Here is a 13,529-nt window from a genome sequence, read left to right as displayed (position 1 = left end):
TTTTTATGAAACAGCAGCCCAAGCACTCTTTACTGAGTCAAGAATCAGTTTTCAAATAATCACGTGAAATCTATTCCCTATAATTTAGTTAACTAAAGAGAGGAAGATACGCCAATAATAATATCCATCTTGAATTTCTACTCTACGCTCCGTAAGGCTTCCAACAAGAGAAAAATAAAGGTTCAGGTGACCCGTCCTATAAACTGTGGCACAGTGACATTAGTAAATATTATGCAATATATATAAAGGAAATTTTTGAAGATTTAATGATCAATGCAATGGTCACCAGATTTGATTTAAGGGAAAAAAAGTCCTGAAATTTACAGACTACATGATCCTTCGGGACAGGGGGTTGGGGGGGCGGGGAGTGGGGGGCGAGGCAGATCGGGAAAGAGGATAAATGGCAGCTGTTCTAAAACAGTATTTACCAGAAGATGGCCCAAAGACTCAATAATACCTTTGCATACTGTACACATGGACTGATAAATGCCTTTTGATTTTAGGGAAATCCCCACGTATCTCAGAACTGAGGAAATGCTAGGGAGGTTTTGGGAAGAGTCCAGAATGCTCTCTGCCTGGGTGGTGAGGATGCAGATAGCTCAGTGAAGGGACAGTACATCAGCTGGTGTATGCCCCAGAGGCGGGAGGTGAATAAAAGTGAGACTGTATGGGGACCAGGAATCCTGCACGTCATTTGCCTAGGCCCTGTGACTTAGACTCAGTTTTCCTTGTTCTAAGAGAGGGAAGAGAGTAAGGAGATAAGACATGTGTGTGGGCTGAAGGGACAATGAAGGAAAGGGGGCATTTGTTTTTGGCCCACCAAGGTGGCAACAGCTCCAGGGCATTTTAAGTAGTAGAGGCATAAAAAAGTGAGAGAACTCCAGAAAGTTCCACCCACCCTAAGGGGAAGACAGTTTAATGCATTCCCTTGCTCCTCAGCCATGTGTAGGAGTACTTTGGAGGGAGGAGGAAGGAAAGCACTCATTCTGATATAAGCACACAAAACAAGTCTGGCTCTTGCCCTTGCCCTGACTGTGACCTTAGTCTGGAAGCTCTCTCCTCAGTTATCTGCAAGGTTCACTCTCAACTTCAAAGTCTGACTCAAATGTCTCCTTTTCAGAGGTCTGCCCTCACAAACCTATTTATTTATGTATTTTGGGGTCCTGGGGATCAAACCCAGGGCCTAGTGTATGGTAGGCACCTGCCCACTTTTAATGCTCAGCCCTAACCAATCTACTTAAAACACGACCTTCCCCCAGCTAGCTGTCCCTACACCCCTCAAAGCACTTTGAGACTTCTTACATTGTATAAATTTACTCATTTACTTAATTATTATTTATTAATTCTTCCCCATCAGGAAAAAAACTACTCTAGTTCAGAGTCTTTGTTTTTCTTGATTTGTTCAGGGCTGTACCTCAAGTGTGAAAATCCGTGCTTGGCATCCAGTAGGTGCTCAGTAGATATTTGTTGTATAATGAGTGGGTGATTCCTACTGGGGAGGATCGGGGTGGTTTTTCATCTTTTGTGTTTTCCATACACTTACCACGTGTGTCCACTAGCATCAAAGGACAAATGACCAATGAAACAAAGGTGGGACTTACAGTGAATATTGCTTGAAGGTTATTGAGTTTCTCTATCTCCTTGGGCATCCCATTACTGCCCCAGCGAATTAGGTAGTTCTCACTGGCGAAGAAAAGAAAATGATTCTCCATGAGAGACCAGACAGGGATGGAGGCTGCCTTTCGTACAGACTTGTAAGGGCGAAAGGATGATGCAAAATGCTGACTGAAGCTCAATAGGCAGGTGTAAAGTACCCACAAACATGTGGGTCCCTGGCTTTGGAAGTGTCCCTACTGCGGTCCCATAACAGGCACTCATACAGAGCACGACATATAGTGCTTAGGACATACAGGTATGGCAGATTTTATGGGATTCGACTGTCTAGGGTCTTCTCATCTCAAATACTTCATATAGAAGTTTCAGTTTTGTGCCAGGCATGGTGGCTCACACCTGTAATCCTAGCTATTTGGGAGGCTGAGATTGGGTGGATCACAGTTTGAGGCCAGTGCAGGCAAATAGTTTGGGAGATCCCATCTCCAAAATAACCAGAGCAAAATGGACTAGAGGTGTGGCTCAAGCAGTAGAGCACATGTTTTGCAAGTGCAAAGCCCTGAGTTCAAACCCCAGTCCCACCAAAAATGAAGAAATTTCAGTTCTGCTGAAACATGTATTAAACTGTGTCATTCCAAATCCATCCCTTGTAATCCACACCACCATACTCATACATTATTTTAGAAATAAACAATTTATCAGTAACTACTTTTAATCACCTACTCATAGATAAACATGCATTTCCTTAGCTGCTCAGTAGGGGACCATTTGAGGGCTAAACACTGCCCCATGATCATTTCCTACAGTTTAATACTTTTTTTAACTGAACTTATTTTTAGAACAGTTTTGGCTTCACAGCAAAGTTGGGTTGGAAGTACATATATCCCTGCCCTACACTTAAGACAGCCTCCCTCACGATCCACTGTCCTCACCTGATGGTACGTTTGTTCTAACAGATAATCCTATGTGATACCTCATTAAAACCCAGGACATACAGGTGACATTAGATTCTTTGTTCATGCTTGACTTTGAGCTTTCTATGGGTTTGGACAAATGCATGACAGGCATCTGCCACTGTGGTATCACACAGACTAGTTTCACTGCCCCAGTCCCACTCTGTGCCCATCTATTCATCCCTCTTTCACTCTTCTGGATGAGCATTTGAACTGTATCCTCAGCTCCATGTCCTGATCAAGGCTACACTCTCTAACTCCCAGGGAGTACTCCAACTGGCTGCTTGGTTTCAGTACTGATACAGAAGGCTTTCAGAGCCAGAAGAACTTACTTTCCACAGCCCAGAAGTACTCTCCCTCTTCTTTATCTCCCCTTCTCAAGCCTAGCAACCTATCTCAAACCTCAGGTAGGGGCAGGTGAAGGCTGGGTATTTTGCAAAGTCAATCTTAAGTGATCTGGGTTCCCACTACCTGATGAAGGTGGACCGGTCTGGATCATAGAGGGCCATGAACAACTCCGCATCCTCCCCGATGTTGCAGACAAAATTCTTGAAGTTCACGTACAGGCCATAGGTGTGAATAGCACTGAAGATGACCTGGCCCCGCAAGTCCAGGTTCTGCAGAATGGACTGGACAGAGAGGAAAAGAGTGAAAACGGCTTGGATTCAGCAAAAGAGAAAAGCTGACAAGGAAATCAACCTGCAAAGGGGGGCAGATGCCATCATCACTCAGAAGCTCTTGAGAAGAAAGTGATGTAAGTGAACCAGTGATCTATCACGTGGGCAAGATGTAACCATTGCTTAGATGACCAAGGCTGTCCTGCTCAGGGCCTGAACATAAGTCATTTAGCAAATGCTGTCTATCAGTGGTAACTCTTGGTTTCAGTAGATGTGAGCAGCTCTTACTTCTCATGCTTGCTTCGGCATGAAGTTCAAATACACAAAAACTTGATTCATTATCCCTCTTTATGGGAATACCTTGTTGAAAACAAAACATTCCCCCGGAAAGGCCTCACCCTCAGATGCGGTTACTAACAGATTCAGAAACTAATATTACTGTGACTCTGTTAAAGAAATAAAAGCTAAAAGCTAAACAAAACTGTCACAAACCTTACTCATTAGAACAGAAAGACTGAAAGAAAATAGAGTAAACTGTCCATATGGTTGGGTCGGGGTGGTCACCGTATGGGTGATTTTTTTTTAATTTTTTTAAAAAAAAAATTTTTTTTTAATTTTTTAAAAAAAAAAATTTTTTTTTAATTTTTTTGTTTTTTTTTTTTTACAACTTTGTAGTTTTTCTTTAATGTGCAGGATTACCTTCATTATCTTTCAAATACTTCATTTTAAAATATTTATTTTGGACCACATATGCACCAAACACAGAAGCTTAGACAATGGTCTCCCTTCCACCCAGCTCTCCTTCCCAAGGACATCCACTAATGATCCATTTCTTGTCTACCATCTCATTTAACCTATGTATGTGCATCAAAGTATGCAATCCTCTTTACATTTTTTTGTGAAACACAAATAACAGCATCTTATAACACTCTTCTCTATCTTACCTTTTCCACTTAATGTGTATCTTTGCAATCTTTCCGTAAGAGAACATACAGTGGCCTCCTGTATGTTCTAGAATATACAGGAGAAAATGGATTTTCTAGATATTTCTTTTGTCAAAAATTCCCCTTCTCTCATTAAAAAACCAAAGCAAAAATAAAAACCACAGCAATCTGCACATTGGAGGACGTGTACCTTTTCTTCCTGGATCTTTTCCTCAATCCTTTTGGAGGCCACTTCGTGGGCTCTGAAGAGGGCAATGGTGCTGGTTTCATCAGGGTCCAGAATGTTCCCATTGTCATCTCGCACTACCAGATCTAGTCCCAGCATTCTGGAAAAAAAGGGATGGTCAGGGCCATACTATTCCCAGGAAATCCCTCCTCAGAGAACCTAGAGGATTCAAAGTAGGAAGACCAGGGCTGGACAAGTCAAGGCAATAACAGCCTGCAGACCATTCTTCTTCCATTTGAACAGCAATGTTCAAAAACTCATGACACAATGTCGGCCAAATTTATGTAAGAATATTCAAAATAATTTGCTTCAAGGACAGAAAAATTGGCATTGATTCTGACTAAAATCCTCTTTGCCAAATCTGCCCTGTGATTTGGCATAGCAACTATAAAAGACCCACGAATAATTACTTGAGGGTTTGTCCTGATCACCTTATTTCATTCAAGGCTGTCTCAAAGAAGAGGGATGAAGTAAGTCCTAGTTGCTGCTCTCTGTACCCCATCTCAGGGCACTGGCTCTCCTGTCATTTGGACTAGATCTGAAATCTTGGCTTTAAATACTTGCTACTAATCGGACACCTTTTTTTTGCAAAGGCTGGATTATTTCACCTATAAAAATTTTCTAGGCTTCAGGGTTGTTGTGAGAATGTAATGAGTTAATGAATGTAAAGTACCTAATACAGTATCTCCCATATGGTAAGCACTTAAATATTGCACAAGAAAAACTGGCTGTATGATGCTGAAGCTCTGAGTGGCAAGGGTAGGGCCATATGGTGGACCTGATCACCCTCTGCCTTCCAAGACTTTTGTGCCCAATGGGCACACAAAAGTAGAAAGAACTGTGCTTAGTTCCAAGAAGCTGAAAGTGGTGTAAACAGGATACTGATATCTCAGTGCCAGCATGCCTTCCAGGCACCCGCAATCTGGGAGTGGGGTTCCAAACAGCAAGAACACTCTGCAATAACAACAAAATGTGCCAAGTCTTTGGAAGAAAGCAAAATGCTTCATTTCCCTCCTGCGTTTGGTAGCATCTCCATCAACTGATTTGATATGGCAGGTTCCTTTCCATAGCAGCCAGATCCATGGGCCACCCAGGCTTACGACGGCTGGCCATGCTAGCTGCTCAGAGACTGGGTTCATGAAGGTGCTGACAGAGCAGCTCTATTTCCTGAGCTGTGTCCATGGGCTGGAATGGGAAATCACCTTGCTCTGCCATTTGTCAGTATCCTGACAGAGACTGGAGGAACTTCCTTGCCACAGACCTCAAAAGACAGAGGTGGCCTATGTGTAAATTAGGGAGGTGCTTTGTCCCACTGCAGCCAACTTTTAAAGAAGTCCTCTAACACCATATAGTCCTCTGGTGACCAAGTATGGGAGTGGATAGAAACTTCTCAACCCCAAGAAGGGAGCGTGAGACAGGGAGCCAAAGACCTGGGTTCAAATTGATGCTTTCCCATTGACAATCTGTGCGACTTGGAAGGAAATCACTTAAGCTCACATGCTCTTTCTTTATCTATAAAATGGAAAGAGTAACTGCTTCACAATAGGACCATAAGTGTTAGAACTTACAACTTCAGAGGTTATAAGTATGTACAATATACCAAGGAGGTATTTCAAAAGTACTGACTGACTATGACCCCAGCTATTTCTCAATACAGGTATCACAGTGTGACATTTACACAGCAGGATAGTGAGCTGTATTAGGTTATGTGACTGAGGGATAGTCAAAAGTCCTGAGGTTGGAGAAAGAGGATAAAAGGGGAGGGAAAACATATATGCACAAGTTGAAGAAACTAAATACCAAAAGAATCCCCAACAAAAACCGAGAACCACCTTAGCCTTCTGGGAAGTGATGGCTGGGAGGCATGCATACCAGGTCATGGTAAATTTGGATAAATAGGCCGAATTCCTCACATTGTCAAGGGCCAGTAATACCTGGAACCAATACAGCTGCCTGAGCTAATCAGAGGATCGATGAGTACTGATACTCTTTGGAGGTGACAACAGACAAAGTCATCAGGCTGGAAACATGTGAGAATCTGGTTTTCATACATTGTCCACCATGGTCCCAGTTAGGGGAAGATGGAGACAAGGTGCAAATCAGTCTGATGCCTCCCTTCCCCCAGTACTGAGGATTGAACCAGGGTCTTGTGCGTGCTATCACGCACTCTACTACTTTAGCCAGGCCTCCAGCCCTTTTGTTTTTGAGACAGGCTCTGGGATTACCTCTGGGTAATCCTCCTGCCTCCACCTCCCAATAGCTGGGATTACAAGCATGTACCACTACACCCAGCTGAGTCTGGTATCTTTTTAACCTCCATTGTTAGAACAAAAAAAGGCTCAGGCATCTGAAAGTGCCAGCTAATGGTGTTTAGCAGCATTTCTTTGGCGGCAGGGCTGCATCACTCCAAACCCCATCCTCTCTGTTCACGCGTCAGCTCCTCATAAAGGAAGTCAGCACAGCTCTGGGACTGTGGAGGGCATGTGAAGGTTTTTAAAGAAATTAAGTGCTTTCTATGACACAAAGAGAGTAGTATGCATTATTCTTTGGCAACTCTAAGGTCAAAAGTTTGTTGTGAGGCTGGGGAGAGGGGCCCGAGGAGAGGGTGGCTGATGGGCACAGCGATGGCTGGACGGGAGGAATAGCCCCTATGTTCTACATCTCAGCAGGGTAACAGGCTGTCAGCAATTAAATTGTGTATTCCAAATAGCAGTAGAGAGGATTCTGAATGTTCCCAACACAAAGAAATAATGAATGTTTATGGTGCACAATTATTATGTGTCAATTAAATTTTTTTTGGTGGTACTGAGGCTTGAACTCAGGACCTCGTGCTTGCTAGGCAGATGCCAATTTAAAATTTTTTTAAAGTTTTCTGCTTAAAGTTCTCTGTGAAGAGTATCCTTAGCATGAAGGTACCAGTCATTTTCCAAGTTCGCAGTGAAAGGTCATCCCTGGTTTACCTGTTCCCGTGGTCGATTTTGGCTGTGACCTTCTTCTTGAGCTCTGCCAGTTCGTCCTTGGGGAGTGTCCCAGACAGGATCTGGGAGCGCCACTCGATCAGGCTGTATGTCATCTGCTGCAGCTGGCGGAAGAGTGTGATCTTGTTGTTCTAAGATGGGAAAAGGACACAGCAGAAGGACAGAAAAGAAAAGGTTATGATGGAGAGGGAATATCTTTTGATGGATTCTTTATGTGTTGTTATTGAATCATTATGTCGCACCATAAGCTATGGACTTTGAGGGACTATATGATGTTCACAGAGATGGCTTTGTCCCAAGCCACTTCTATTTACTCCCAACTACAACTTTAAACATGGATAAACAACTGCAGGATGTATGGTTGGTCCTAAATCATAAATACATCAAGTCATCCACATGCCCTAATATTCCGACCACGCATGTTCCTCCTCTGATTAAAATCCTCTACAGATTGCACTAGGTACAACAGACCTCACTGTAAGTCTCTTCAAGTCCTGGATGCTTGGTCACGTTCACACACACATTCGACACCACTCTCCATCTCACGATCTGTGCTTCCCCCGTGCAAACCTTTGTCCACTTCTTCCCAAACACTCAGATGGGTGATCTCCTCCTCCACCTGCAAACACTTGGCTCTTTTACCCAAACCTACCACAGCCTCAGCTCCTTTCTGCAGCCTTTGCCACCTGGCTAATTCTGACTCCAGTCTCCAAACAGAAGTCTCTTCCTGGAAGCCCTACCTGTGGGGCAGCTGTGCCTCCCCTCACTCCAGAATTTACATCCACCCCAGCTTGCAGAAGCCTGGACAACCCTGCATGGAAGACTCTCCCCTTAACACAGTAAGCTCCCTGGACAAGACGCTTGTTCATTTGGGTCCATAGTAGGAGCCCTACAAATGGAGTAAAGGGGAGAATTACAAACGGAGAAATACATGTAATTTCAGATATCGAACAATAAAAATTTAAATATTTTTAAGTCTCTACTTCTCTAGGAAATTGTTAGATCATGCAGACATGAAGGTATGATTCTGGGCTTTACGAGTAACTTACTGTAACTGAGCTAAATTAACTTACAACCAACTAATTTTTTGTGCCTCAATCATTTTGAGAGTCAAATGCTTGATATTTGAGCCACCACAACCTGGGTTTGTTTAAATGATTAATTGTATCTTTGTATTTTTTTATATAAAAAATAGTCAATGAGTGTTGGCTATGTGCTAGAAATAAAGTTCCTGCCCTCAAGGATCTAGCATTCTAGAGGGGAAGGCAACAAGAGAGAGAGAGAAAGAGAGAGATTGAGAGTGTGTGTGTAACATTACATTTTTTTTTTGCAGTGCTGTGGATCAAACTCAGGGCCTGTGGCATGCTAGGCAAGCACCCTGTCACTGAGCTGCGTCTCCAGTGGATGTTACATACTATATTATGATACATTATTATATCTGCATACACACAGGTAACTTCAGATTTTAAAAAGTACAAGAAAGAAAACAGAGAAACAATAAAAAAATACAGAAGTAAGAGCATGAATAGGGCAATATGATATTGTGTACATGGGGAAGGAGGTCACATTAGACAGAATGATCAGGGAAGACTGTTCTGTGTATCACTTTGGAAAGACGGTGACAAAAATTCAGATTATTCCTGGAAGAAACCACCTTTTTCTTATTTGTAGATGAAAGTCATGGTACAGTTATAGAACCGTGTTACTTCTGGACTTACAGGAAACGACAGAGCAGATGTGCAGTTCAAAACAGGGCACACAAACACGCACACCCAGACACACCCAGACCTTGCTGCAGGCTGGGCCGTGTGTCTCCTAGTGGCATTCTTCTACTCCACTCCCAGGGACACTGATTCCTGTGCAAATATCGGGTGGAAACAGGGCTGAAAAGATCCAAGGTACTTCTGAACAAAGAGTAAACATGAAGGAAGGGTCCTCTACCCAGAAAGGGGACAGTGGGAAGCAATGATGTGACTGGGAGAGTGTGACAGAAATTCCAACAGAAGTTCAAAGTTCCTGGGAACACAAAGCAAAGAGAGGAATAATACTATAGCTCTTGGGAACAGAGGGTAAACCTGCTTAAAACTGTGAAACCAGCTACACTTCTGTGCCTTTAGCATTTTCTGGACTGGTTCTTCCTATAAGCTGGTCCTTAGAAAAGCAGAAAATGAGACACGCAAAAACTATTTTTAGATTATTTCATGCAATTGTGTATAAAGTGCTTTGTTCACTCAATCAGATATAAAAAACATATGCCTTTTTTCATTCAGTCATATATAAAATATTTCCATTTCACTGTCTTTCAAACCAGGAAAAGGAGTAAGGAATTAAGCCTAAGACTTTCTCTTTTAGAACTGCTACGTAGAAAGCAGTTCTATGCAAATTGAACTGCTATGCAATTGTTTTTATTTAAATTCTTGCAACTCATTTATCTATTCCTACTTAGGGTTTTTTAATGTTTTCCAATTTTGATTAAGCTATTACTTCTCACACATTGGGTGGGGAAGGGCTCCAGGCTCAGGGAACCCTGGGTGTGTGAGAGACGGCTCTGTTTGAAGGCACATGTTCACAAGTCCTCCGTCTCAATTCCATTAGACGTTAGCCATGGCAATTTAATCATTGCCTGTCCGTATCAGCCTTGTTTGCCAAGTTCTTCCCCCCAAGAAAGATGAAGACAGCTATTCTTCTCTGATTCGCTGTGCCAAATTAATTATGAATACACAAGCTGGAACCGAGCAAAGGAAGCAATTTCCTCACTTACTTCAATGGACTTGGCAGCCACACTTCCAAGACTATTCTAAGCAAGCCATTCTGCACGATGGCTGGCTGGGGACACTTCACGAGGACAGGTGAGAAGAACACCAGCCCTTCCAGCACACTGAGGACCAAGCTCCCCGAGTCTTTTCTCCTACCGTCCTCCACTCGGCTTTGCACCCCAAGTGTTCATGTGCCTGGTCTTCGGTGTGGTAGTTTTGGGAAGTGTTGGAACCTTTAAGAGGAGGGGCCAGTGAGAGGTCATCAGGTCACTGGTGGCTTGGCCCTGGGAGGGAGTACTGCTAGTTTCCTGAAGTAAGCTACGTCTTGATGGAGCCAGCCGTTATAAAACTGCAAACCTGGGCCCTGACTCAGTCTGGCTTCCTGTCTCACCCAGCAATTTCTTCCTCTGCTACGCACTCCTGTTACGATGCCACTGGCCACAGTGGGCCCTGACCAGAGCCCAAACACAGAGTTACCTAAACTTAGATTTGCAGCCGCTAAAAACCTGTGAGCAAAATAAACCTCACTTCTTTGTAAAGTATCTCGCCTCAGATATTTTGCCACAGCAACTGAAAATGGACTCGTAGCACACCTTCCAGGCTTCTGTTTTCTAGATCCTACCCAGCCTAGGCCTGCCTTTTGCAGGGTCCATCCTCTGCTATCCTCTGGCCTTCACTACTTAGGCTTTTCCGCATTAATGACCATTGCCAAGTCATTAACTCATTTCTTTGACCCTCTCTGCAAAAGTTAGCACCATCCTGGGCTACACAGCAGGAACTCAACTACAAAGTCTGATACCTCGAACTTTATTTTCTACCAGACAGTGGAGACAGTTCTGCATTTGCTCAGGTTTCTCCCAATTTCCCACCTGAAGTTATCTGAACTGGCTTCACTTTTTATATTCATTGAGATGTTGTTTTTTAAAATCTTCTTTGGAGATGAAAACAAAGTCATAAAAAAATGACAACACAGTTTTGCCTCTAATACCAACAGGAGTGCAGAAGCCATCGATGGAGTGTTACAGAACTTTGGGGGCCAAAAAATGACAATGATTTACTGGATGTCAGAAAACATGGATGCCTCCCCTCTCTTTCCCAAGGAATTAAAACACAGTCGAAAGCCTTTCTCAGGTCCTCCAGCAATCCAAGTCCAAAAAAAGTACAGTATAGACTCTACTACCACCCTTCCTCTTCAACGTGGATTTTAGGATTCAGAACGAGAAGTGAGAGAACACTTCGCTTGGGGATTTGGGGACTTGGTTTCTGTCTCTAATTCTGTCGTTAACTTGGCATATAACTTTGGGCAGATTATTCCCTCTGGGATTAGCCTATCTGTAAAAATCAAGGCATCAGCTCTAAGCGTCTTCAAGCCTGTGACTGAGGGGCTGTGTCTGACTCAATGGCCTCATGCCTCACGTGCTGGCATCAAATTCCCCCTGTGCACACCTTGGCAAGAATCTCCTGTCTTCTCCACGCAGCTGTAACTCCTGGGGACCTGGTACGACACTGACCAGCTGGCCATGCCCCTACCATCCTAGTGCCTCTTCTTTCTACCTCTGCTAGGCTTTCTGCCTAGCAAAGGTTTGATTTTTAAAGAAAAGATTCCAATTAAAGACTGTTTTCTTTTTTGGGGGTGGGACTGGGGTTTGAACCCAGGACTTTGCACTTGCAAAGCAGACACTCACAAAACAGGCACTCTTTTACTTGAGCCACACCTCCAGTCCATTTGGCTCTGGTTATTTTGGAGATGGGGGTCTTAAAAACTATTTGCTGGGGCTGGCCACAGCAGTGGTCCTCTAATCTCAATCCAAGTAATCAGGATGACAGACGTGAGCCACTGGCAACCAACAGACTATTTTTGCCTCCTGAAATAAAAGAAATCCTGAAAGCCAGGAAATCTTTAAAAAAAAATTAAATACGAAAAACATCCAAACCACAGCTGGTGCTTTGTCCCTGTCATTTCTGTGTCATATCTTGTCTCTCACCAGTGCCACACAGAAGCAGGGTTTCAACTCAGATAAAAGGACAACAGGCTGGAGTTGGCTATGGGAATTTCTGGCCTTGGTAATAAGCGATCAGATGCTACTTTCAAACCACAAGACCAGCTTAATTATTCTTCAGAGCTCAGGCCCATTGGTCAGTACCAACCAGTTCACAGGCAGTAGATTTAAGCTGCTTGCATACACAGTTAGGGGAAGAAAAGGCGATTCAGGGAGTCCCTTGTGCTCCTGCCTCAGCCTCAGCCACAGGCACTCTGTGCTCCAGAGATTTCCAGAATAGTTGCTGGGAACAGGGTTTTATTTTGCTGGCAAATTTTAAGTGAGGAGGAGCAGTCCTCCCTATGAACTACGTTAGTAATAGCTATCTTTGTCAGCAGGCTTTTTTTTTCTTATTAGCACATGTTCATTGTACAAGGGGATTCATTGTGACAAATCCAAATAGGCTTATACTTTACATTGTTAGGTCATCCCCCTCCCCATCTCCCCCATTCAACCTCCTCCCCGCCCCACTGAAAACAACTGCAGAAGGTTTCATTGTTCTACTTCATATTATGTATAAGAAGCCAATCAACCATATTCCCTCACTTTCATCTCCTTCCCTCCCCCCACAAGCAGCACCCCTCCTCCCCCATGTGCAAACACACACACACACACACACACACACACACACACACACACACACAGAGGACCTGTTTTATGAACTGGTCCTTCATTTTAAATTCCAAAGTCAAGGTTCAAAGGTGTTTCTCAATGTATCCCAGCTGTGAGTATACTGTACTTTGGTCAGTTCAATGCCTTGGGTGACTCTCCCTTAGCCTTTCCCTGCAACCCCCCATTATTCAACAGGCACCATTATGTATGGTCATGTACCCTATGTGCACAGATACAACGTATTTCCATATTGTTGACCATCATTCCTTTTTCCTTGCCCTCCTCCCTTGAGTTCCATAGAGCAATTCCACTATTACAAGCACGTTCTATATGTAAATGCATCACCAGGCTCTTCTCCCATCTCCTTTCCCTCAAGACAGCATTGGACCAAGTCCCCAAGCTTACCTAGGCACCACAGCCTGCCTAACCCACTCTCAAATTCCTTCTCCAACTGGAAGGTGGGAGTGGCCGTGAGCTGAATCTCAGGGTGAAACGGTGTGCAGTGTGCTTATGGCAACCAGGCATGTCACATGTCCAGGACGGCCCCATGTTCAAAAGCCCCTGTAACTGGAGTGCTATTGAGAAGATAGATATTACATGAGTCCAACCATATCTAAGTCAAGGCACTGGCATCCACCCACCTCACGAGGGGATTTATAGCAGCAGGGAGAAGAACTGCTGGAAAGGAAGAAACCAATGATCAGCTCCCTGGATCGACCTTTCGAGGCCAGGGAAAATGATCCTAGAGGCAGCAGGGAAAACTTAAATCTGTCAAACCTAGAGTAACTGAGTC

General features: G+C 43.7%; 1 protein-coding gene across 3 annotated transcripts in view; it reads right to left on the bottom strand.

The window, feature by feature from the left end:
• Positions 1–13,529, bottom strand: part of Dock5 (dedicator of cytokinesis 5) — a 180,777-nt gene that overhangs the window by 93,190 nt on the left and 74,058 nt on the right. For all 3 annotated transcript variants that reach the window (XR_012441570.1, XM_074055185.1, XM_074055186.1), the window contains exons 6-9: positions 7,312–7,460; positions 4,316–4,451; positions 3,036–3,193; positions 1,602–1,683 (exon numbers count right to left, since the gene is read on the bottom strand). Coding sequence is in view for 2 of the 3 variants with exons in the window: in XM_074055185.1 (XP_073911286.1) it covers positions 1,602–1,683; positions 3,036–3,193; positions 4,316–4,451; positions 7,312–7,460 (525 nt within the window). In the remaining variant the exon portion in view is untranslated. The remainder of the gene's footprint in view (positions 1–1,601; positions 1,684–3,035; positions 3,194–4,315; positions 4,452–7,311; positions 7,461–13,529) is intronic.

Source organism: Castor canadensis, chromosome 14 (genome assembly GCF_047511655.1).
Source record: "Castor canadensis chromosome 14, mCasCan1.hap1v2, whole genome shotgun sequence".
In the NCBI taxonomy this organism is placed as follows: Eukaryota; Metazoa; Chordata; class Mammalia; order Rodentia; family Castoridae; genus Castor; species Castor canadensis.
The sequence above is the reverse complement of the archived record's forward strand: the minus strand, read 5'-3'. Positions and strand labels throughout refer to the sequence as shown.